Genomic DNA, 25,174 nt, shown 5'->3' with positions numbered 1-25,174 from the left:
TTGTCCTGGTTTTTTTTTTTTTTTTTTTTGTCAAAATTGTCCTGGTTTATCTCTCGTGCCTCAGCTTTGGTTTTTTTTTTTTTTTTCGTATTTAATTTTTTTAATTTTTTTTGGTTTTTTGGTTTTTATCTCCGACAAAGAGGCAGTGAGTAGGGGTAGGGCTTTCCTTTTTCCGACGATTCGTTCCCTCGCGCTTCGTCGTCTGACATCAGCGCACTTTAGCCACCGTCGTAGTTATCATACGCCCACCACCGCCGGAGGTAATCTTACGGCCGCCGTTTCGAGCTGTTTTAAAAAGGGGAAACGAAACCCTAATTCGTCGATTTCCATCACTTTGATTGTTTATCTTCAACCTAGCTCTGCGTCTGTTCTACGCTCTGGTTTATCACAAAGGATCGAATCTGAAATTGATTGTTTTGATTTTGGTGTTTTTGAATCAGGGGAGAGATTCTTCGATTGATTTCCAATTTTGATCAATTCGTCACTGTAGTAGATCTGAACCAATAGACTGCGGACGAATTTGACTGGGGAGAACCAGATCCAGGTTTAGGGTTTGATGCGTTGGCGATGTTCAGTGATCGGCGGAAGCGGGATATGGCTAATCATGGAGATGGAAACAAGTATGCGTCTGTGAATCTGAATAAGTCTTATGGGTATCAATCTCATCATCAGTATAATCAATCTGGAGGTTATGGGGCGAACAGAGGGAGAGGAGGTGGTGGCTATGGCGGTGGTGGAGGTGGTGGAGGAAGTATGGTGGTCCTTTCACGGCCCAGAAGCTCGCAGAATGCTGGGCCGAAGCTATCTGTTCCACCCCCCTTGAACCTTCCTTCACTCCGTAAGGAGCATGAGCGAGTTGATTCATCTGGTTCGAGCTTTCATTCTGGTGGAGGAATCACTGGCAGTGGAACAAGACCTGCTTCATCTGGTATCGGATGGAGTAAGCCTGCCACTACAGCTGCTGATGGTGATATTGCCAACCATACTGCTGAAGGTGTTACCAGGGGGAGTAATGGGTTGAATATGTCCCTTGCTTCTCGTGTTGGTGCAGCTGAACCTATGGAACGAGCGTTTCATCATGTAGAGAAAGTAGCAACTTTGAGGGGTGAAGATTTTCCGTCCCTTAAGGCGTCTCTGCCTTCAGCTTCTGTATCTGGGCAGAAACAGAAAGAGAGCTTAAATCAGAAACAGAAGCAAGGTCCAGGCGAAGAGTCTTCAAAAGAGCCTAGAGGTGTCTCTGGTATGGGCAGTTCACTTGTAGATATGAGGCCTCAAAACCAGTCTGTGCGTAGCCGGCTCGGTAATGAGCTCAGTGAGAGTTCTAGTTTCTCAGACGGGTTACATTCATCTGAACAAGTGAGGAAAAGGGATTATTTTCCAGGGCCACTGCCTCTTGTTCGTTTGGCACCACGCTCTGATTGGGCTGATGATGAGCGTGACACTAGTCATGGCTTAAGAGATCGGGACAGAGATCATGGCTATTCAAAGAATGAACCATTTTGGGATAGGGGTTTTGATCTTCCGAGGACTCATGTCCTGCCCCAGAAGCATGCTACATCTAATCTTTTTGACAAATCAGGACAGCGTGAAAATGAAACTGCAAAGTCCTCTTTGACTCAAGTAAGACCAGTGAGTGGAGGGGGAAAGGATACCAATGCTTGGAGAGTCTCCGTACCACTACAAAATGAAGGTGCAAATAATAATAACAATAACATTTATGGAGCAAGGCCGTCTAGTAGGGGCAGAGAAGCTGCTAAGAAAAGTAATTACGTCTTGTCATCATCAAGGGAAAATGTTTGGAATAATACTGGAGCTAGAGAGGCTCCATATCAGCATGGAGGAAGGCAGCCATGGAATAATAATATGGATAGCTACAGCAACAGGGGAACTTTTAATCAGAATAGGTATGGAACCAACTCTTTCCAGTATGACTCTGCTTTAATAGGTTCGCTTACTTCTTGTGACAAGATTTCCTTAATTGATGTTTTCTATATTAACTTCTTGCAGGGATAGTCGTCCCTTCTTCAAGAGTGACAAACCTCATGTGGAAGATCCTTTTATGAAAGACTTTGGTGACTCTGGTTTTGATGTCCATGATCCATTCCCAGTACTTGGTGTTGCTAAGAAGAAGAAAGAGGCTTTAAAGCAAACAGAGTTTCATGATCCTGTCAGGGAGTCATTTGAGGCTGAACTTGAACGAGTTCAAAAGATGCAGGAAGAGGAACGCCGGCGGATCATTGAGGAACAGGAAAGGGTGGTAGAACTAGCTCGAACCGAAGAAGAAGAGAGACTGCGGCTGGCCCGCGAACAAGATGAGCGGCTAAGAAGATTAGAAGAAGAGGCTAGAGAAGCTGCTTTCAGAAACGAGCAGGAGAAATTAGAGGCTGCAAGGAGGGCAGAAGAGTTGAGAAAGTCAAAAGAAGAGGAGAAACATAGGTTGCTCATGGAGGAAGAAAGAAGGAAGCAGGCTGCTAAGCAAAAGCTTCTAGAGTTGGAAGAAAAGATATCCAGGAGGCAGGCTGAAGCTGCCAAAGGTTGCAGCAGCTCTTCAACCGTTTCAGAGGATAAATTCTTAGATATTGTTAAAGAAAAAGAGTCTGCAGATGTTGTTGATTGGGAAGACAGTGAAAGAATGGTGGATAGAATTACTACGTCATCATCTTCAGATCTACCAGTACCCAATAGATCTTTTGAGAACAATGCCGCGTCTCAATTTTCTAGAGACGGCTCTTTTGGATTCCCTGATAGACAAAAGCCTACGTGGAGAAAGGAAGATATTGAAAGTGGAAGCAATTCGAGGTTTATTCAACAAAATATAGAGAATGTTCCAAATAGCCCACAGGAAGAGTTCTTTGGTACAACTGGATATCTCAGTGCCCCTTCCTACTTCAAACCAGGATTCCCAGAGCATTCAATCGATCAGAGTTGGAGAATTCCTGGGGATGGAAGGAACCATGCTAAGAATTATGGGATGGAAACTGAATCTTGTGAAAGTTTTGGAGAGCAATATGGTGATCCCGGATGGGGACAAAACCAGGGCCGTGCACGCCACCATGGTTCATATCCTACTTATCCTGAAAAGTTGTATCAGAATCCAGAGGGGGATGACTATTACCCTTTTGGAAGACCAAGGTATTCAGTAAGGCAGCCACGTGTTCTTCCCCCTCCTCAGGAGATTAGGCAGAAGCCGTCCTTTAGAAGTGGTGAGAGTGAGCATCCTGGTCCCTCAACTTCCGTTGGAGGGATTAATTACAGCCATACAGGTAGAACTAATTCGACCGTTCTAGCCAATTATATAGGGGATCTTCAAGATCATCATGTGCTGCCCGGAAGAAGTATCGATGAACATCATCAGTTTGATAGCAAGCTGACTGGAAGATGTGACTCTCAGTCTTCACTCTCTGTTACTAGCCCACCTGATTCCCCTGTTCATCTCTCTCATGATGATCTGGATGAATCAGCAGATCTATCTGTCTTAGCTACTTCCAGAAAGGGAGAAGATGCTGGTTTACTAGAGAACAGGGGAGCACCAATTATTTCTAGTGATACTGGAAAGGATAGTTTGATGATTGCTACAGGCTCTGTGTCTTGTTGGGATAATGAAGAGTGGACACTTGGAAATAATGAACAGTTGCAGGAACAAGAAGAATATGATGAAGATGAAGATGGCTACCAGGAGGAGGATAAAATACATGGTGTTGATGAGAACATAGATCTCACTCAAGAGTTAGAAGAAATGCATCTCGAGGATAAGGATTCTAATCTAGTATTAGGCTTTAATGAAGGAGTGGAGGTTGAAATACCCAGCGATGACTTTGAAAAATGTCAACAGAACTCTGAAGCTACATTTCCTCTTACTCAGCATACTGTCGATTCTTTAGATGATAAAAGACCTTCTATTGGGACAAGCTGTGGTGAACAAGACGCCCAACCTGTTGAAGTTTCTGATCCGTTGAGCATGCATAATGTGTCTAGGAACTTCCAGGGTGCTGAAACCATGATGCAGAACTTTCCAATTCACCCAAATAATGGTCGGCAGTCATTTGAGGTGGCCAGTAAAGTAGACTCCACGAGTAACTCTACAGTTTCTACACATCCTGTCGTACCACCTCACAGCACTAGTCTGCATCCATCATCTCTTCAGACAGCTATTCCTCCTGTATCTACTACTTCAGCACAGATGGAGGAGCCTGTCAAGTTTCAGTTTGGTTTGTTTTCTGGTCCTTCTTTGATACCTTCTCCTTTCCCTGCGATTCAGATTGGTTCTATCCAAATGCCTCTTCCTCTTCATCCCCAATTTGGTTCCTCGCTTACCCATATCCAACAGCCCCAGTCTCCTATCATTCAGTTTGGTCAATTACGATATACATCCCCAATATCCCAAGGGGTGCTGCCACCACCACATCATTCAGTTGTACAAGCGAATGGTTTATCACCTTATGCTTTGAATCAGAATCCTGGATCCTCGGCGACTGTTCAGGTTGGTCAAGGAAATTCGGGTAACCTGATTGCTAGAAATGCAGCAACCTCTGTCTCAAACCCTCAGCTTAGTGTTCTTAGAAGACCGACAAATGCTTCTGATGGGGGCACACTGAAGAATGCTACTATGTCTCCAGCGGGAGCGATCATTGAGGCTGCTGTGTCACCTCAAAAGCAACCAGAGTTTTCTGCTAAGTCGCAGTTACCTTCTCGAAAGATGAGTCATGGAAAATCAAATTTTGTTGAAAGACAATCAGGATACCAAGTCCAAACTGACACCAATGCAGTTAGAAATTCTGGCTTGCGCTCATCAAGTACTGCTGAAGTTTCTCGGGTAGATTCTGGTGGTAATAGAAGATATCGGCGTCAGAGGGTTGAATTTAGAGTTCGAGAATCGAACTGGCCATCTTCTGAGGAGAATCGAAATGGCAATGGAAGGGCACAAAATTCTACAAAAAATGGGAGTAGAAAATATGTTGTGTCCAACAAGTCCCAGAAGCAAGCCTTAGATAGCTCAGTGTCAGGTTTGAATGCTATGCAGGAAACAATAAGTGGGGGTTCATATGAAAATAGACTTGGGAAAGATGCTGTTGTGAAGAATCCGCTCAGTCCAAATTCTGGACAAGCAAACCTTGAAAGGAATATGATATCTGAAAAGGAAATTGATACACCTTTGCAGAGTGGAATTGTTCGTGTCTTTGAGCAACATGGCATTGAAGCACCTAGTGACGATGATGATTTTATTGAGGTAAGATCAAAAAGGCAAATGCTTAATGATCGCCGTGAACAGAGAGAAAAGGAAATCAAGGAGAAGTCTCAGGCATCCAAGGTTCTGATGCATTCTAAAACCTCTAGTGTTCTACTTGTGAATTTTTACAAAGTCTGAAATAGTTCTTACTAAAAGTGAATTCGTTTTCTTGCAGGCATCCCGGAAACCTCGTTCCACTTTCCAGAACAGTACTACTGCAGCCAGGTCAAACACACCAGCTAGCCGAGTTACAAACAATAAGCAATTTAATGCCGTCTCCAACAGACAAACGTTAGCGCCAATTGGCACACCTTCCCCTAAACCAGATTCCCATGCTGATGAAAAATCTGGGAGCAAAAAGTACTTCCTCTATTTGATCAATTGAAATGCTTTAAGTGTTTCTGCATAGATAGCTCCCCTCTGTTTATGTTTTTAACTTTCTACTTCATTTTGTAGGTCCACTCAGGCAAGTAGTGCTCTTCCAGTTATACCCAAAAATGATCAGAATCCAGCGTCAGGTTTAGTATTCAATAACAAAAAGGTGCTGGATAACAGTCATACATCTGTGGGGACTTGGGGAAACCAACTCACCTATCAGCCGGTGAGTATATATTGTTCAAGGTTTCACGAACTTGGGTTCATGTTTCTGAAATAATCCGAAACTGACTTCCAACAAAGGAATGTTTTTGCAAAATTCTTTCTTGGCTTTCCCATGTCTTCTAAGACGTTTATGTTCCATGCGGCATCTCATACTTTCTTTATATGAATTGATAGAATTGGTTACTGAAAACATGAAGAGTAAAAAGTTGTTACGATGAAAGTCATAGTAAATTGAAATCAATATAGTTTTTGACTCATGCTCTACTAGTCAGGGATTACGCCTTTGCTAATTTCTGATGCCTTTTGTTTTACCTTGTAGGTTATGGCCCTTACCCAGAGTCAGCTTGATGAAGCTATGAAACCCGTCTCTCTTATTTCATGTGTTTCTGTTGAAAATGGTGCCAACCGAATTAGTGAGCCAAATTCGACATCAACATCTGTTGTGCCAAAGAACTATACTTTTTCAAGCAGCACGAGTCCAATAAATTCATTGCTTGCCGAAGGCAAGATTCAATTTGGTGAGCTGATGGCCTAGTCACCTCGATTGTCACTTTGAAGTGACTAGTCTTTGCATGTAAATGATGCAACTTTTCTTCTCTATTAGGTGCAGTTACATCTTCCACTGTTATCCCTCCGTGTGGTGGACGTACGGAGAATGATAGCTCTTTATATTTTGAAAAAGATAATAAACATCGCAATCCATCATCCACTGGCATGGAGATTTGTGAAGCAGAAGCCGAAGCAGCTGCTTCAGCTATTGCTGTTGCAGCCATAACTAATGATGAAACTGGTGGAAATGTCTTGAGAACTGTCCCTGTATTACCTGATGACACCAAAATTTACGGAGGAACAGAGATAGATGATGAGGCAGCAAGTGGTAATATTTACTTTCTGTTGGGTTTATGCATATTCCCAAATGGTTATTTATTGTCTGAAGCCATTTCTTTCGCTTTGACAGGTACTGTTGGTGGACAGCCTAGTCGATCAAAAGCTGAAGAGTCTCTCATTGTTTCTCTCCCTGCAGATCTTTCAGTGGACACCCCAGTCTCTCTGTGGCCACCAATACCAAGTCCACACAACTCAAACCAAATGATCACTCACTTCCCTCCAGGCCCTCCCCATTACCCTTTCTATGATGTGAACCCCATGTTAAGAGGACCCATCTTTGCTTTTGGCCCGCACCATGATGCAGGATCAAACCAATCACAGTCCCAGAAAGGTCCAGGAACAGTTTCTGGTCCACCTACGACCTGGCAGCAGCAGAGTCATTCTGGGGTAGATTCGTTCTATGCTCCTCCTGCCGGTTTCACGGGTCCTTTCCTAACCCCACCCGGTACTATTCCTGGCGTTCAGGGCCCTCCACACATGTTCGTTTATAACCACTTTGCACCTGTTGGGCAATTTGGAGGATTGAGTTTCATGGGCACAACTTACATCCCATCTGGAAAACAACCAGATTGGAAACACAACCCAATCGTGTCTTCTTCTCCGGTTGGAGGAGATGGTGATGTAAACAATCCAAATGTGGCCTCTATGCAATGCAACATTGTGCCTGCGTCACTTCAGCACCTCCCCATGCCAATGTTTGACCCATCCCCTTTCCAGGTATTTGATCCCATCATTCTGATTTCCAACAATGCTAAGTAGCATAAAATCCATGGACTTCATATTTATTTTCATGGTGTGGTCAGTCTACTTCTCAGGAGATGCCTGTTCGAGCACGGTGGCCTTACATGCCATTTTCTGGACCTCCAACAATGCAAATGCAGAAACAGCAGGAAGCAGCAGATGGCTCCAATCTTCCAGCACCTCAGTTTAACAACAACATGCTTCCTCCTCCTCCTCTTAATAGATATCCCAACATGCAAGCATCCACAGCTGCAGATGCTATGGTGGACTCCTCAAACGCTTACAGTTCCACCACTTGTGCTCCACCTCCAAAGGCCACCACCACCTTGTCTGATCCCAACAGCAACAACACTCAGAATCCAAATGGTCCTGGCTTCAAGTCACCACCACCACAACAACAACAACAAGGTTCCCAGGGGAAGAACTTGCCGTCTCAGCATGGTGGTGGGTCTAGCAGTCACCAACACCAACACCAACATCAACACCAGAACCAGCACCAGCAGCAGCACAACCGGAGGTCAGGCTTCCATGGCAGAAACCAACCCTTGGCAAGAGAGAGAGGTTTTCCGAACAACCCAAAAGTCAAGCAGATCTATGTGGCTAAGCAGACTGGTAATAGCAACGCCTCTGCTTCCTCTACCAGCACCAGTGCCCCCTCGATTTGATGATTCTTCACTATCCAGGTCTTTTCAGATATATAAACTCTTTCCAATAACCAAACCAGCTTTGGCTTCATAAGAAGATCTGGATTTTCAAAAAAATCAATTTTCCCATACTTACAGTAGTTTTTTTTGTTTTTTTTAATCCTCGTTAGATAATTAGATTTCTTCTTTCTTTACTCGTTTGGGGGGTTTCTTTATATGGGGACTTTGGTATGATGTTGGTAAAATATTGCCGTGAGGTTTTCGGTGTAGAATACCCAATTCACGGCTCCAATGTATCTGTTGTCAACATTATCTTATCTTATTGAAATTAGTTACTCTTATTGAATTATTTACTTTTATGTTTTATATTGGTTGAATCCATTATAGTCCATCAAAGATGATATGCGCAAAGGTTCCAATCTTGAGGACTTATCAAGTAACCAATACGAGCTCCTAAAGTTTTTGCAGTAGACTCATTGCCTCATCAATTCAAATGTATCTATTATACATCTTACAATGATACAAAGATAGACCAAGACTTGCCATTAAGAAAAGCTATAGATAAAAAGAAAGAAAAAAAAGCTGATATCTTCAGAAATATTACAGAGAATTTCAGGCCTCCTCAGTTAAAGAAGTATAACAGAGCTCATCAATATTGTTGAGAACAACAACCTTTCTAGTTACCACCATAAGTTGTTCTCCTCATCATCCTCATGAATTCATCCATGTTAACTTCACCATCATCTGCAGTTTTGGAGTTATGTAGTGAGATCATTTATCTTCTCACTCAAACCAAGCACTGCACAAGAGAAAGAGGAAACAAAGGTTAGGAAACTTACGATCTCGGTCAGCTTCTTCAACCATTTCTCGTATCTCAGCATCAGTGAAATTTTCACCCAAGTCCTTTGCCATGCGTTTGATATCATCTGGAGATATTTTCCCCTGAACATTAGGAGGGAAAAAGGTTAATAATGTCCAGAGAAATTAAGATTGCAATCTTCAAAAGAAGTAATTAAGATTGTACCATACGTACATTTTTGTCAAGATCAATGATCTGGAATGCTTTTGTGAGCTCTTCTTTTGTGTCTCGTTCACCAATCTTAGCAGTCATCATATGAACAAACTCATCAAAATCTATGGCTCCACTTCCATCTTTGTCCACATCAGCTATCATTTGGTTGATTTGCTTCAAAACCAACACATCAGAGTTCGTATAAGAATCGTAAGAAAAAAGAAACAACAAAATCTTAATCGAAAACCCAAAAATAATAATACCTCTTCCGTCATTTCAAAACCAAGCGCCCTAATCAAACGTAGTAAATTCAAGAATCAATTCCTAAAAAAATCTCATAAAAACCAAAATCATTATAAAACAAAGAGAAACATGCAAACTCTAGGTTACCTCATAGCAACATTAAGCTCTTTAGCATCAATGGTGCCAGATCCATCAGTGTCAAACAGCTCAAAAGCTTCCTTAATCTCTTGCCTCTTCTGCGTCGTCAACCCATGATGACGTCTCGGTTTCTCTTTCCTTGAAACACCTCTGTACAAGCTCGACTGCAGTAGTAACATCAAATTCAAAATATTAAAATCTCTGATTCTTTTTTCAACATACTAACAACACAAGGCCGAGCTCAGATAACTAAAAACTAAATTCTCAGCTTAAGACACGACAGGGGTTTCTCATCGAAATCTAACCAAGTGTAAGAAATAAAACAGATCAATATTTTGGCCCTAAAATCTTCAATCATAGAACCCTTAATTTCTACATTCTAACAATCGTTTGATTCCAAAGATTTACAAATCAGATCTTAAAAAGCCAATATCAAATACAAAACTGTAATCTATAGATCCCAGTAAAGTGATAAATATCTACACATAAAAGAAAAGACAAAGAATCAAAGGTACGAACGAACCATCTCCTCTGCTATGAATTCTCCAGATCAATCGATGAAGCAAAAGCAATTTCAATTTGCGCGTCGAGAAAGAAAATCTTACGTTTCTGCTTTTCCAATTTTGCGTTCATACTAAAAAGCGGTAACGAATGGGCCATATGGGCCTAATAATGAAGGCCCATAACTTAACACTGATATATTTGGAAACTTCATCCCAGTTTTAAATCCTACACTAATAAAATCATCATAATCGTTTCCTAGGACATAAACAAAAAGAACATGGACTTTGTTCAACTACGCAAGAATCAAAGTGTTTGTTTAGTTCTTTTAATTTTAAAAGATTTGTCATGATTAAGAATTTAAGATATATAATCAACTTGTTATTAATTAAGATTTATCATTTGGAGTTTGCTTATTTGAGGTCTCTAGTCTTGGATACAAATTTAACTTAAAATTCGTTTTCACGGTCAAAAAAATAATTGCATTCAGATCACTGTGACTTAATAGAAATGTGGATTTATATCTATTGTGTATTGAGTAAAAATAATTTTATTAAAAGGATTCTAAAGAACATAGTAAGTTTAAGTTTCCAAGCAAAAAAAAAAAAAAAAAGTTTTTAAGTGTTTATTTAAAAATAATGGCTCTTATAAACCAGTTGATCGGGAATTTAATAACTATAGGTAGATAAAAATTTAAAACACTCCTTTTCTCTCTCGAGGAGTTGCCCTAGCCGCCGCTCATCACCTCAACAGTTCAAGATTTTTGATCGCCCTCTCCGATTAGCGGCGCTCTTCGCCGTGATTGTGAGAGGGCCCTTGCTGCTCTTCCTTTCTTTGCTGTAGTTGTTTATGTTTCAGTTAGTTCAGTGTTGCGATGAGAAGAGAGTTTGCTCAGCAAAGTAGATGTTCTTCATGGTGAGGCTTGTTCGACGATCTCTGTGTCGTTCTCCCTCCTCCGGTGGTTTTGCAACTGGAAGTTCTGCTGTTGTTAGATCCAGCTTTGGTTGGGTCTCGTAGGTGGATTTTTCTGGATTTGTAGCCTTGGATTCTTGTGGTGCTGCTCTGGTAAGCTGTTATTCTAATCGTTCTTCTTCGCCGTTAGATAAGTTTATGTGACTAGTGTCGGATGCAGATTTTGTTGCCTTCGATTGGGAATTTTGGTTTGTTTCGAGTTCTGATTATGTGTGTTGGAGGTAACGGTTGGAGCGGCCATTTCATTTGGGTCCTGTGAATTCAGAAGTAGGACTTTGGCCCTTGCATTTGTTGTCGCTCATGTTCTTTCCATAGTTTCTATGCCGTTAGTGTTGTGTGGCTGTTGGATTTGTTAGTTTCTCTCAGCCTTCGCCTCTCCTCTCACCTTGTCTCCTCGTCTCAGCCTTTGTGTTCGATCTTTCTCTAAGCAGAAGATTCGTTTTGTTTGACTGTAACGGTAGTCTCCCAAGTATGTCGAGTTATCTTCTTCTTGCTGTTGTTCGATGTGGGAGATAGCTCTCGTATTTTTCGTCGTTCTCTTTGAGATTGACGATTCTTGAGATGTTAGGCCTCGCTCCTTGTCCCTGCGTTCGAGATTTGTTGAGATCTGTTCGCGTTTGGTGGCTTCTAGTTCGACGTTCCTTGACGTACCAACGTCGTCGTCGCTTCCGAAAGCTATGTGCTTGTCGGGTTTTGAAGTCTTTGGTTTCGAGAGATTGGCTCTCTTTGTGATGGGAGGTGGTTGTTGTTATCTTCGGTTTGGCCGCGGGCATCCTTGGTTAATCTCTCTCACTTGTCTCAGAAGAAGAAGTGCTTTGTGCTCTTGGTTCTATTGTTTATCTTAAGGTTTTTGTGGCCGGTTTCTTATGTTCTTAGCTTAAGGTTTTGATTCCTTTCGTTTAGGTTGCAAATTTTCTGTTTTGTATCTTTTTATCTTTAGACTCCCTTTCATAGGGCTTAATGACTCTGGGGACATATTTATCGTCCGCCGGCTTATGTTTCCCTCTTTTGGGCGTTGTATTTCACCTTTGGTTCCACCACAAGGATTAATAAAATTTCAGACGACAAAAAAAAAAAAAACCAGTTGATCTTGGTAATTTTCGAACATGGATTAACTTGGATTAACTTGTTATATACCAATGTTGAAGATGATGACGAGTTTTTGTGATTGGAAAGATATATCTACTTCAATTGGTATTCATGTCAGTCATAAGTTTAATTCGGAACTAATCAATATACGCAAAATCACGTAACTTTATTTTAAATTATTTTTATGAAGCCACCACCACGTACTCGCCCATGGCCATGACCATGCCTGACAAAAGTCAAGACAACAGAATCTAAAGAATATACTTTTTGCAAATTGAGCTCTGTTTGTATATAATAAACAAAACTATGCATCAATCAAATCATGCATCATCATCATTATACAATAAACAATAATGTAATCTATAAACAAGTTTGGGTTCAAGTAACATACATCTTTCATTGGTATTTTACTATTGCTTTCGTGTAATATATTACAATGCTGACTGAAACCTCCACCGACTGTTTGGCTGTTTCAATTTACCTATCCCGTTCCGGAATAAGCCTTTATCCTCACCACGTTTAACAGAGACGCTTTAATTAACGCCGTTATAATTATCATCTCGGAGGTGATTGGTTCACAGTGCACGCCACCACTCTCGCCCATTGTTTCAGCTTCGTCTTCACCGTTTGCGGATCATCGCCTATTTCAGACAAAATTTTATATTTATAATCATTGTATTGTGTGTGTATATATTTGTTGTTGTATGTATAGATTTATACGTACTGGTTCGGTATACGGAGTTGTGACGACTGGTATCGCCGTCGGAGGAGAGTGACGAAGACGACTTGTTTGAGACGGCGTCGTTGTAGCTTTTCTGAACGGCGAAGTAGAGTTCCAACGCGGGAAGCGTGTTGGAAAGTCTCGGATCCGCGATTTTAGGAGATCCGAATCCGAATCCGAGCTCGAAACTAGCTTTGAGCTCGTCGAGGTCTTCGTCGGTCAAGCTCTTTCCTCGGCGGCGATGACGGTGGCGGGAATCATCTTGGCGCTTTGACCAAGCTTCTTCGCGGATTAGATCTGGAGACCAGGAGTGTTGTTTTAAAAGAGAAGTAGAAGAAGACGGAGGCGCGTGGAGGCGACGCACTACCCCCGGCGAGGGGGTGTGCGGTGGAGGAAAGGTTTTACGATCAATGGCTGGTTTTTTGGTAATTAAGCGGAAGATTTTGGGTGAAAAAGTTAAGGAGGGGAGAGAGAAAGGTTAGTTGAAGATTAGTTATAAAGGGAGTGGAAGAGAGAGAGTGTTGCCGACTCAGTGATTTGGGCCGGCCCAATTCATGATAATGACCTTTAGATATTTTTTTATATTAAATTATGTAATATTGTGTACCTGGAAATAACGAAGCAACACAAGTTGGTATTGCATAAATGGTTTAAATACCTGAAAATTTTGGAAATTCTTCTTTTTATTATTAGAATAAGGGTATTTTAATGAGTATAAAGTCTGATACGAAATAGCTTTTATGATGACTTTATGTAAATGAAAGAAAAAAAAAACTAGTGGGTTGATGTAGCTAAACGACCTTAAGTGTTGTAACATCATCATCATCTCTATATAATGTCCTTTCGAGATTAAAGATACTGTTTTTAGATTTTAGCAAACGATATGGATTTGGCTTATTTTGGGATTGTTTTTGGTCCAGTTTAGCTTCTTACGGCGGCCCAATAAACTATCTACTTAGCAGCAATAGACAGCATGCTTAATTAACAGTAGTACTAAACCATACCTAAAGCTGTCTACTGTAATTTTACACTTGCTCATCTTGATCAAGCTATAAGAATTTGGAATCTATGATAAGATCAGTAACGAGATATGATTTGAGTAGAAACAAAGTAGGGATTGGAGAGAGGTCAAGCTTAAATTGTTGAAGATACATAACGTGTAAATCACTAATATTGTCGAAAGGTATCATGAAAAAGATATATTATATTTGTATGGCCGGTTGAACTAACTGAATTTAAATATTACTTTACTGCTTGAACTAGTAGTTGAAACAGAAAGGGTCCAAATTTAGACAATGAACCAACCTCAGCAGACTCATTATGTTTGGACCACAACTACATAGCCGATGCTCATTAAGTCAAAACTCAATGAGCCGGTGGAGTGAAGTGAAGGGTCTTCTTTACTCGTTAGCCTCATTGCCGCATTGAATATATATGTAGGATTGCTCTAACATTTTTTTAATAATACACGGTACAATTTTCAATTTTGTCCCAAAAATATAAACGGTTGAAGTGCAGTTGGAAACATGTATAGACACAAATAAAAAAAATTGAATAAAATATGCAAAAACAGTGAGAAGCAAGCTCACTCACTTTATCCTTCACCAAAGCATGCACGCACGCTTCAACAATGGTAGGCTTTTATAGCCACCCTGACCCTAAAGCTAGAACCTACCAAGAATCGATTTTATAAAGAAAGAAGAGACATGAGATATCGACCACACGAGTGCTTATCATCTTTGGATATGTAAAAGGGGAAAAGTATCTATAAATATATCAAAAGGAGATTGATGCAGTATGAAAAGGAGCTAGCGAATTATGCAATAAAGCTTTCTCATACTTTATGTTAAAAACAACAACAACAACAAAAAAAGAATGCTGCTACATACTTTCACTAGATCGTTTATTTTATTAATTTAGGTTTCGAAATTCATAAAATGTTTAATTATCTCTGTTTGTTATGAAATTTGACTTAGCAACTATAAAAACAACTGATTTGGTCATAAATTATCTCGGTTGTTAATAAAAGTGTTTACATTCATTCTATTACTTAGACTTAGTGGACATATATATTTATGTGTGCTTTTTGTATATCTTATTCTCAATAGACTTATAATTGAAGCTACTAAAAAATGCTAGATTTTAATTATAATTTATAAGAACAAGATTAATGTGTTTATTGTGTGTATCTGTTTAAAATTTCTTATAGCTAGCAACTTGATACATGCACCTACATGCATGCATATATGTTACGGTCTACTTGTTCTCTTAATTATTCGTAAAATTAGCTTATTGTGGAAGGATATAACTAATAAGGTGTTATGCACATGCGGGGGCGGGGGGGGGGGGGGGGAGGGGAGCTTTAATTGGATTAGTTGATATATTAGTATATCAAAAATTAAGATTCATAGCTACTCTATCATTGAAATAATATAGGCATCTTTGTGTAGTTTGATATTATATTTCGAGTGGTTCACCTTAAAATGCGATAAAATCAACTTTTGTTTAATTAACCCAAAAAAAAAAACCATTAACAAAAAAAGTTTTATATAACTTTTTCAGGTCCTCTCATTTTTTATTAGCAAGTAACGAAAACTTTATTATAGTTAAGAAGATAAATGTGACTTGGTTCAAATTATATATATAGGAACGACGATCTATTTCCCCCCAGTAACTTTCATATACGATAAGTTCCACCCAAACTTTCAGCATCTCTCTATGTCTCCCTCGAAAAATAGTTCTACAATTATTTCTCCCCATGTCTACAGTTCGAAACTTACTTATCCACAAAATCGAAGTTCGAAACTGATTTAAACATCGAGTTGGGTTATTGTTGGTTTACTGTAGACCAATCTTATTTTAACCAATAAAAACAAAATTAAACCAATTACAAACCAAACTTAGTATCTCAGTACACTGTTACGCTTTGTTTCTATCTTCTTCTTCTTCGTCTTCTCGTCGCGTTATGAGAGATGGACAAGTGGTGGCAGAGCTTTTGGTGACGATCAAAGAAGCCAAAGTAATCAAGAACAATTCAAATTACGGGTAAGCTACACAGCAGACGACATAACAAATTATTGCAGATAGACATAACACTATTTTGTCTTTTGACCCAAAGAAGAGCATCCAATGCGTTGTTGTATTGAGGTGGGAGTCTATGTTCAGGTGCTAAACAGTAGTTCACGGAGACGATAATCACCGTTAACTCATTAGCCATCTGAGAGCAACAACGGTTATTGGCGGCGGAATTGGCCGGGTAAAGGATCCAACCAAAGCCGTGGAGATGGAGGATGATTGGGAGACGAGCGATGTCGTTATCGTTGGACGGGAGATTGGTTGGTTGGAAAATAGGTACAGAAACACCGGTTTCATGGTGGTTCTTCTTCTCCTTCTCGTTATGTCGATGGTTACGAAGCTACTAGTCGTCGTATCAGTTCCGTTGGATCTAGATCTAAGGTTTGTTTCTCATTCTTGATTATGTTCTAATTTAACTAGTCTAATTTGAACTCATCAAAAAACTTCTTCTTCTTCTTCAGTTATGTACTTGATTGAATCGTAAGAAGAAGATGATATCGATCTAGGGATTTTTGTTTTGGGGATTTTTTTTTTTGTTTTTGAGGTTTTAATCGGGTTAAGGTTTAAGTTAAATTGGTTTATGATTGGTTTAATTTGTTTTTATTGGTTAAAAACAAGATTGGTTTACAGTAAACCAACAATAACCCAACTCGATGTTTAAATCAGTTTCGAACTTCGATTATGTGGATAAGTAAATTTCGAACTTTATATATGGGGAGAAATAATTGTGGAACTAATTTTCGAGGGAGACATAGAAAGACACTGAAAGTTTGTGTGGAACTGATCGTATATGAAAGTTCCTAGGGGGAAATAGATAGTCGTTCCTAAAAATAATTATTAGATTTGATCATAATTCTTTCCTAGCTTAGTGCTAGTAAACTTTTATAATTTTGATTAAGATAGTAATATGATAGATAAATACACCACCCAACAAGTAAACGCAATCACGCAAAACCAACCCCATCATGCAGCTAACAACAAGAGATTTGACATTTTGGTTACGAAGACATTGAACCAAACCAAAGCTGTTGGACCAAATTGACTGATCGATTGTTGTGATTGAGTGGGGACATAGCAACGGTCGATAGAGAGTCGAAGCCACACAAACGGACCAAAATTGTCTACGATAATGACTTTCTTGTAACAACACTTGTAATCCAAAGGATATTGCCATAAATTTCGTCGACATATTTGTCAAATACATAAGGAACATCACGTGAAGTCCGATGTGTTTGACCTTATCATTTGTCGTCTAAAATAATTAGGTTTGATTTGAACTGATTTGGGATAGTCAACTAAAGCTAACATTTAAACATATCTAAGTTGTGTATTCAGCTAGCATTTGAACATTTATATAAAATCAATTATATATAGAGAAAACAAAATGGTCAAAACTACTTATCACTTAACCACTCAAAGAATTGGTATATGTCAACTGACTCACAATGACAATGAAGAGGGAGACTAACTATGTAACATGTTCCTGTCTTCTTTATTTATACATGAAGAAGTAAAGAAGACCAAACCCGAACAATCAACTATTTTAGTAAAAATGTGTAAACTACATATTACTACTAATCTACAAAGACAATAAGATTTGGATGAAACTTAGAATCAGCCAATGGACCACGACAATACATATTTAATGAACTACTTGCAAAAGAAAATGGCCATGGCACCTTCCCATAGATCTCCCAGCAAAACAAAAAAATCATTATAAAGAGTTTTTTGATTTATGTGGTTGGGACAAAAGCGACCCTACATATGTCACAGAACATGAGCTAAACAAGTAAACATATAACTTGTAAATGTTCCTAAACCTTCACAGCCAGACAACAAATACTCCTCACCTTATGAGAAACATTTTCATTAACTCTTACCCATACCTAAGTAGAGTCCAACCTTTCACATCCGCCTGTAATTGGAGTTCATGTATATACAGACGAAATTAAATAGTCAATTTTCTAATAGAAATAAAAATAAGGTATGGTCTTGTCATCGATGATAATCCCAAAAAAAAAATATCTCTTATAAGGTTTTAGTATATTACTACTTACTTACCTACAGATCTGATCCAGCTTCTTTTCTGCTTCATTTTATTTTCTTGTTTTATTATAATGATCACGAGATCTAAGGTTGGAATCCATATTTGTCAAAACCACTCTATAGGTTAATGGATAGCATAACATTAACAATGTTTTAGTGGTTGAATCATGTATCATGTATGTGCATGCCTGAATGGTATAAACACCACCACCAACGGTTGACAAGAAGTATGTATATAAATAGATATAAATAGTGTAAACTTTGGAAATGGGTCGGACACAATTATAACTGGACAGAGCAAGTGGAGTGGTATAGAAGTTTCTTAGCTTAGTTAGCTAGCTTGATTATTTATTAGTATCATTCAACATGTTCATACAATATAACACTATAAATGAAACTAGGTGTGTTGGTGTAGATGCTGTTTTTATTTTATTTAAGTTAAACTACAAACAAGAGACTCCAAATTAAAGTTTCTTGAAACGGGCTGGGAAGTAGCTAGCTAAACTATGTCAAATAGAATAACATTTGCAAGTGTGAAACTTCAAATATAAATGTGTAATCTACAAGTTAATGTCTTGAAAAAGCATAATTAAATACTTTAATACTCCATTAATTACGCCCAATTCACGTACGGTATGCCGTTGACCCATTAACATATAAAATTTGAGAAATGATTCATGCAAATTTGACTTAAATAATTAGAAATTATGCGTAAAATCTTAAAACATAACCAGGATTAATGAAAAAGCAAGGTAGCAAAGGAGAAAAAAAGAAGTAGCAAATACCTAACATGTGATATAAATTAATTCGATACCATGTGGTTAAGCCTGACATAATGACCGTTTAGTTTGAAACTAAACCTTTTTTATAATAGGTAGTTTCGCCGACGTTAGCAAATGAATACACAGAAACTAGTGTGTTCATATAAGATGTAATAATATTAAATTGTCTTCACACATATTGTAGAGAAGCCATTTTGAATATACAATGTAGAATCAAACTAGTACTATAATATTAAAATGATGCTTTTTTGATTTAACACTACTCGAAAACATTTTTAATCTAAAGAATCGAACCATGCCATATTGGTATGAGTAGCATGTGAGATTCCCGAGTAGTGTGGCATAGAGTCGCGTGACCGTTTTTATCGCTTACCCCTAAAGATTATGCTTGAACGGTCATAGATTGATCACTTTCGCATTAAACTAAATCACAACACACATATAAGTAACAAAATGTTTTTAAAACATAAAATCAAAACTACACAAGCGGTGGAAATATCAACTTTACAACTACAACTCACGCGTAAGCTGCTTATATCTGCATGTGTGTCCTGTTCTTTTTAATTTCCCTTTTCGTAGAACTTTCCATAATAAGGATTCGAAAGAAACAAAATACTCTATAATCCATTTTTGTAATATAATCGATCGACGTCTTCTTTAGTATGATATATACAGTACTAGGATTTAATTAATATGCTATTACTACTGTATACTTGTGTAATTCCACTGCGAAGTTTTATGATGAAGTTGGATCATTTCCAAAATCAAAATCAAACAGTGGTTAATATTGATTTTGTCCCTAATCAAACGAGGAGCATGATTTGATGCAGCGTGGGCGGAGTTGGTATGATATTGGATTACGTCTAATCACTTTGTTTACTTTTTGTCTATAATGCTTCAATATCCGAAACAAACCTCTAATCCAACTAAGGTGTCAACTATAAACCAGACTGATCATCGATCGGTTTTTGTTTAAACCGGGATCTTTTTATACTCTAAAATAATATATTCAGCTAATACTTTAATTAGGTCGATGATCTAATTCGTATCAATCAAATCCAAATCCAAAATATGTAATGCTATGAAATTATATGTTTACTTACTTTTTTATTGTTGTTGTTTCTCCAATTATTGAACTTAACCCAACTAAATATAAAGTGTTATTTTTTTTGTTTGTAATATTTTCTATTCAGATAAAATTTATACAAGTGACAAAGAAAGAAATAGCATAATATGATTTGAAATTCACATATCAAGACTTTTTTCTCATATTCGATGTCAATTCTGTAGTCCTTAATTAGTATATAGTTTAAAAGAGAAATAATTTATATTTTAATAAAACATCACATTTCATTCCAATTCAGTCCAAATCAATCCTCATTTCAGATCTCTTTTTTTTTTGTTTAAAGCGTTAATTATTCATAAGAAGAAAAGAATAGAGGAAAATTAAATGTATGATTAATAAGGATAAAAATCAGATATTTTGATTAAGAAACCATGCATGCTTGCATCCACTTAACCCACGGGGTCCTACTCTTTATTTCCAAGAAAATCAGAGCCGTGAGAATATATGAGGAAGAAAAAACAAAAGTCTAAACCGATCAGAAAGGTATCTGATGCTTCTCATAACATTAAACACAAAACAAAAATAATCTCTTAATGAAAGAAGAAGAAAATACAAAAACACTTTATAATCATCAAATTAGTCTAGTCGATGAAGTCACTACAGATTCCCACACCATTTCCATATCTCATAAAATCATAACATTAGAAAAAAAAAAAACCCATATAATATACAAAAAAAAAAAGACAATAAGTAGAGGCAACCCCACCAATAAAACTTGCTATAAATAAACGAATGCTCCAATTTTAATTTCAATCAACAAAGCCTTCTCTCTCTCTCTCTCTATCTCTTCGCCTATCATCTTCTTTTCATTTTTGCAGTTCGCTATCAGACATATCTGAAACCCCATAACTCATAAAGCTTCACACTTTCTCACACATCTCTCTTTACTCCATATTTTTTCCTTTCTTTTTTTTATTACAACAAAAATGGTCGACGTTGATCGGAGAATGACCGGTCTCAGACCATCACACGCCGCGGGCCTCCGTCGTCTCTCTGCTCGAGCCGCCGCACCAACGACTCCTACTGTTAGAAACAGTTTAATCTCTTTCTCATCTCTAGCTGATCAAGTCATCTCCCACTTACACACGTCAAGGATCCATGTCCAACCGGGTTTAACCGACTCCGAATTCGCCAGAGCAGAAGCTGAGTTCGCATTCGCTTTCCCACCTGACCTCCGTGCAGTTCTCACCGCCGGTTTACCCGTCGGAGCTGGTTTCCCAGACTGGCGTTCTCCCGGAGCTCGTCTTCATCTCAGAGCTATGATCGATCTTCCGATCGCCGCCGTGTCGTTTCAGATCGCGAGAAACACTCTTTGGAGCAAATCTTGGGGTTTAAGACCGTCCGACCCGGAAAAAGCTTTACGGGTCGCGAGAAATGCTCTGAAGAGAGCTCCTTTGATGATACCAATCTTTGATCACTGCTATATTCCTTGTAACCCGTCTTTAGCGGGTAACCCGGTTTTTTACATAGACGAGACCCGGATTTTCTGCTGCGGGTCGGATCTTTCTGATTTCTTCGAGCGTGAGTCTGTCTTTAGAGGCTCCGACACGTGTCCGGTTGTTTTAACGAAGCAGCGTTCTGTTAGTGAGAAATCAGCCGGACCATCTTCGTCGTCGAATTTTTCAAGAATGAGTTTAGATTCGGGTCGGGTTCATAGGTCGGGTACACCGAGATGGGTTGAGTTTTGGAGTGACGCGGCGGTTGATCGTCGGAGGAGAAACTCAGCTTCTTCGATGTCGTCGTCACACTCTTCATCGCCGGAGAGGTATCTGGATTTACCAAGATCCGAGACACCGAAATGGGTCAACGATTACGTGAACCGGATCGGTTCGGTTTTGAGAGGAGGCGGGTGGAGCGAATCCGACGTAGATGATATCGTACACGTGTCGGCATCTGGTTTCTTTGAGGGCGAAATGGTAATGCTGGATAACCAAGCGGTTCTCGATGCCTTGCTTTTGAAAGCGGGTCGGTTCTCGGAGTCGTTACGTAAAGCTGGATGGAGCTCCGAAGAAGTATCTGATGCACTTGGTTTTGATTTTAGACCGGAGAAGGAGAAAAAACCGGTTAAGAAGCTATCTCCTGAACTCGTCCAACGAATCGGGAAACTTGCTGAGTCGGTTTCTCGGTCATGATTTTATCCCAAAATCGAGATTCTTTTTCACTTTTAATTTACCCCCCTCAAAGAATACTAATTAGTAATTACCAAGAAGGAAAAAAAAAACACAGAATTAGATTTTTAACGTTTTCAAAAAAAGGTCTAAAATATGTGTAATAATATCGCATTTGTTATTATTAGAAAATGAGCGTTGATGTACTGTGAAGAAAAAAAGGTACACTGAATAGTAATAAATAAATCCGAATTTGCATATTAATTTGGAGTACGAATACAGCTCATTTCGATTTGAATGGAGGGACTACTCTGATCGATTTGTTTTTATCGGGTGTGTTTTTAGAGTATTTGCTATTGGGAAAGGTTCGTTTGTGGAATATCTATAAAAATCTTTTGTAAAAGAAGCACAAACGCACGTGTGACGGCTTTTCCCAAACAAAAAAAACGCAGAAGAGAGGTCCCCTGCGAACGATGACAAAGCCGACGTCGTTTTCTTAACGCAACGCTGTCTTTTCTATTTACCTTAAGGTTTTGTAAATTGTACCCGTATTAAACGACGTGAAACAAAACTATGAAATGATTACTTTTTTTTTTTTGCTAATATACTATGATATCATTACTTAACCACGATATAAACCAAAGTAAAGTATTAGTAGTAATCTGAAAAATTGTATATAGACTAACTGATTATTTCTTTTGATTTTTTTTTTAAAAAAAATTGACACTAAAAGATAAATGGAAAAAGGAAATCGCGATTTTTGTTTGGTAGTTGTTGCAGATGGTTTAACATGCATGTATATAACAAATGCTATGTTTAAAGTTTTAAACCAAAAGCAAGTAAACAAAATAATGTTTTGGAATTAGTTTGGACAATTATTGGGAAATGTTAATTATTAAGAAAATGCAGCCAAAAATAAAAAAGATGTGCATGTACAAGCTTAGCTAATACCAAACACTTAATAATCCAGAAGAAAATAATAATGAGGGTTAGAAGAGATGTATCAGACAATCTCTACAGCTAAGAGGTACACTCAGGCAAAATAAAATTGTTTGCTTACGTTGTGATTACTGATTAGCTAGTGATCATAACCAACCTTTCTTACCAGTTAAAAGGACTGTTATTGCAATCATTATTTCTAAAATATTATTTATTCCTCTACATTTTCTGGTACTACTATTATTGTATACCAAACATTTTCTGGTACAATTTTAATAATTTTTCCCGTAAAGACGAAAACAAAATAATACATTTTTCATTAGAGCATATAGGAAGTCAAACTAAAGAACTTGGTAGAGATAATTTATCAATATTATTTTAGCAAACAATATTTTCATAAATCGAAAACATTTGCTCTAACGAGTTGTGATATATTTACGTATGAACGAGATAGTAACATGTTTACTTTTATTTATTTATTAGAGATTATAAAAGAGGTCATATGAAACTGTAGTAATGTACTTGTAAATATTTTATAATGTCGGTCCACACAATAATTTCATGAAAACGGTCACTAGCACCACTCACCAATAGCTAAAAGAAAAAAAAAAACTCATCTGATACGATCAGACCGTTGCTCCTGCGATCACGTGCAGATCCCACCGCCCATCACGTTCTTCCCCTATCCGTCTCTTAATACAAACATGATATATCATATCAGATCTTGACCGTCGATTAGACATATGCGTATGAAACATGTGGTGGATGTAGAAGCAGACGAGCGGTGAGTACTGAGAGAACTCGTGAGTCCTCCTCGTGTCTCAATCAAAAAGAGTTTGGTTCGGTCCGCTTAATATGTCAAGTGTGAACTATTTATTAGTTGAGGGTTTGACTTAATTTACACCTTGTTCATATTTAATTTAGAAAATTATTAGCCTTCATCAACTGACACAGTTTTTATAGATTCTCTAACAAGTTGGACCAAAAAAAGATAGTTGGTATAATAGTTATTTTTTCTTTCGGCTGGTTTACACAACTACACAATCGCTATTGGTAGAAGAAGAAAAAGAATAATATTGGTTTAGTAAAACTGGGAGAAGAAAGATACTGTAAGTACAAAACTTTTGACCACTGCTTGCACTGTGGGGCAACCACAAGTCTGGTCCTAGATCTAAGGGAGTTTTGGATCCATGATGATATTTTATGCAGAAGCCAAAAACCAGAAAGTCTTTGCAAGTACGTTCTACAATGTTATAGAGGCATAGACCATTTATTTATTACTATAAACCTTACTAACTAATGTAGTATAATATTAATAGTAATGCCTTAAATTGGAAATCTTTTAGTTTTATACATTAAACTTGTAACCTAACTATTTGTACTTGTGATGATCTGTTATCATTACAAAAGAACCATTTGCTTTATGAGTTTCAAAGTTATAGGCCTGTATTTTTAATGGGCCACATAAGTATTCAGGCCCATGTAACTCCTAGCCCTTTAGCTGATATGTTATGATGTTGAACATCTATAATGGTTATTGGAATTATTGAGTAAATTATATGAGGTTTGACAACACGTTTAGTGATTGATATACTAGTTTTATCGGCAGACCGTCGGATACTTTGTATTTTTCTAGTAATATAATTGATCATTTTGCTAAACGAACAAATGAATAGTTTTTTTAAACAAATTTAAAACATTTTCAACAGCCATTGATTATGACATTATGTTGTTCAAAAAGCCAAAAACATTACACGTATAAAATAATATTATAAAATTTGTAATAACACACATTTAGATATCGACATGACATATTTTATGAATCGTTAACGATATTGAGAAGATCGATGAGTTGCTTATTTTTCTGTTCAATCCACATGCATTGTTACATCCCTTTTACTTAACCTCCATATACGAAATTACAAAATATTTTGCATGATCCTTTTCAATCCGTCCAAAGATATATATAGTGTATATATGTATATATAAGCAAACAAATTTCTTATCTTATAGTATACATTTTACATATGTCTTGTGAGGTGCACCGGAAAATAAATAAGTTGAGTACATTTAATATAGCACAATGGACACGGATGGGGGTATTAAAAACAAACAAGAGTCAAAGAATGTATTATTCCAAATACCAAAAAAATCTAATAAAACCAAAGAAGCAAACAAAATAAAAGATAGGAGAACCAATAATACAATAGGGATCTGTGATCTATACTCTTCTTCAATTCATCCCATAATAATTCCTTATTTGGATTTTTTTTTTTCTTTTTTCATCAAAATTAAACAAATCTCATCACATCATTGATATGT

General features: G+C 37.9%; 4 protein-coding genes and 1 long non-coding RNA gene across 6 annotated transcripts; 3 read left to right on the top strand and 2 right to left on the bottom strand.

Moving 5' to 3' along the window:
- The first annotated feature begins 88 nt into the window (after nucleotides 1-88).
- On the top strand, nucleotides 89-8,449 carry LOC17886401. Of its 2 annotated transcripts, none has more exons than XM_023782121.1 (9): nucleotides 89-260; nucleotides 441-1,904; nucleotides 2,008-5,308; nucleotides 5,403-5,587; nucleotides 5,684-5,828; nucleotides 6,147-6,345; nucleotides 6,438-6,704; nucleotides 6,786-7,432; nucleotides 7,519-8,449. In XM_023782121.1, exons 2-9 carry the CDS (start codon nucleotides 568-570, stop codon nucleotides 8,119-8,121), a joined length of 6,684 nt encoding a protein of 2,227 aa, XP_023637889.1. In that variant the 5' UTR covers nucleotides 89-260; nucleotides 441-567; the 3' UTR covers nucleotides 8,122-8,449. The 2 variants fall into 2 exon arrangements, with proteins under 2 accessions (XP_023637889.1, XP_023637888.1); XM_023782120.1 differs by having other exon boundaries at nucleotides 6,432-6,704.
- A 95-nt stretch (nucleotides 8,450-8,544) lies between these two features.
- Nucleotides 8,545-10,104, bottom strand: LOC17887199 (probable calcium-binding protein CML20). The gene is made up of 6 exons (XM_006291885.2): nucleotides 10,017-10,104; nucleotides 9,503-9,657; nucleotides 9,376-9,403; nucleotides 9,134-9,286; nucleotides 8,940-9,042; nucleotides 8,545-8,844 (listed from the first exon to the last, which is right to left on the bottom strand). The coding sequence occupies exons 1-6, from the start codon at nucleotides 10,017-10,019 to the stop codon at nucleotides 8,777-8,779; spliced, it is 510 nt and encodes a 169-aa protein (XP_006291947.1). The 5' UTR covers nucleotides 10,020-10,104; the 3' UTR covers nucleotides 8,545-8,776.
- Nucleotides 10,105-10,705: 601 nt separating this feature from the next.
- On the top strand, nucleotides 10,706-11,968 carry LOC111830566. The gene is made up of 2 exons (XR_002833979.1): nucleotides 10,706-11,059; nucleotides 11,127-11,968. It is a non-coding gene; the product is annotated as an uncharacterized LOC111830566 (long non-coding RNA).
- A 394-nt stretch (nucleotides 11,969-12,362) lies between these two features.
- On the bottom strand, nucleotides 12,363-13,254 carry LOC17887172 (the record flags this gene model as incomplete). The annotated part of the gene is made up of 2 exons (XM_023783170.1): nucleotides 12,363-12,696; nucleotides 12,780-13,254. Coding segments are annotated over 2 exons (561 nt in total), but the record flags the coding sequence as incomplete, so codon positions are not given.
- A 7,151-nt stretch (nucleotides 13,255-20,405) lies between these two features.
- Nucleotides 20,406-22,026, top strand: LOC17887042. The gene has a single exon (XM_006291191.2). The coding sequence runs from the start codon at nucleotides 20,732-20,734 to the stop codon at nucleotides 21,935-21,937; it is 1,206 nt and encodes a 401-aa protein (XP_006291253.1). The 5' UTR covers nucleotides 20,406-20,731; the 3' UTR covers nucleotides 21,938-22,026.
- Nucleotides 22,027-25,174: the final 3,148 nt, after the last annotated feature.

This window comes from Capsella rubella, unplaced genomic scaffold (genome assembly GCF_000375325.1).
Source record: "Capsella rubella cultivar Monte Gargano unplaced genomic scaffold, Caprub1_0 scaffold_5, whole genome shotgun sequence".
NCBI lineage: Eukaryota > Viridiplantae > Streptophyta > Magnoliopsida > Brassicales > Brassicaceae > Capsella > Capsella rubella.
Note: the sequence above shows the minus strand (reverse complement) of the source record. Positions and strands in the feature narration are given on the sequence as shown.

Excerpts from the sequence above, each read along its gene's own strand:
- LOC17887199 (XM_006291885.2), bottom strand. Across the intron at positions 9,287-9,375 it reads GTTTTGAAATGACGGAAGAG|CAAATCAACCAAATGATAGC; the intron begins GTATTATTATTT and ends TTGGTTTTGAAG. Across the intron at positions 8,845-8,939 it reads TGAAGAAGCTGACCGAGATC|ATGATGGTGAAGTTAACATG; the intron begins GTAAGTTTCCTA and ends CCAAAACTGCAG.
- LOC17887042 (XM_006291191.2), top strand. The coding sequence starts at position 20,732 with ATGGTCGACGTTGATCGGAGAATGACCGGTCTCAGACCATCACACGCC.
- LOC17886401 (XM_023782120.1), top strand. The coding sequence starts at position 568 with ATGTTCAGTGATCGGCGGAAGCGGGATATGGCTAATCATGGAGATGGA. Across the intron at positions 1,905-2,007 it reads GGAACTTTTAATCAGAATAG|GGATAGTCGTCCCTTCTTCA; the intron begins GTATGGAACCAA and ends AACTTCTTGCAG. Across the intron at positions 5,829-6,146 it reads ACCAACTCACCTATCAGCCG|GTTATGGCCCTTACCCAGAG; the intron begins GTGAGTATATAT and ends TTTACCTTGTAG.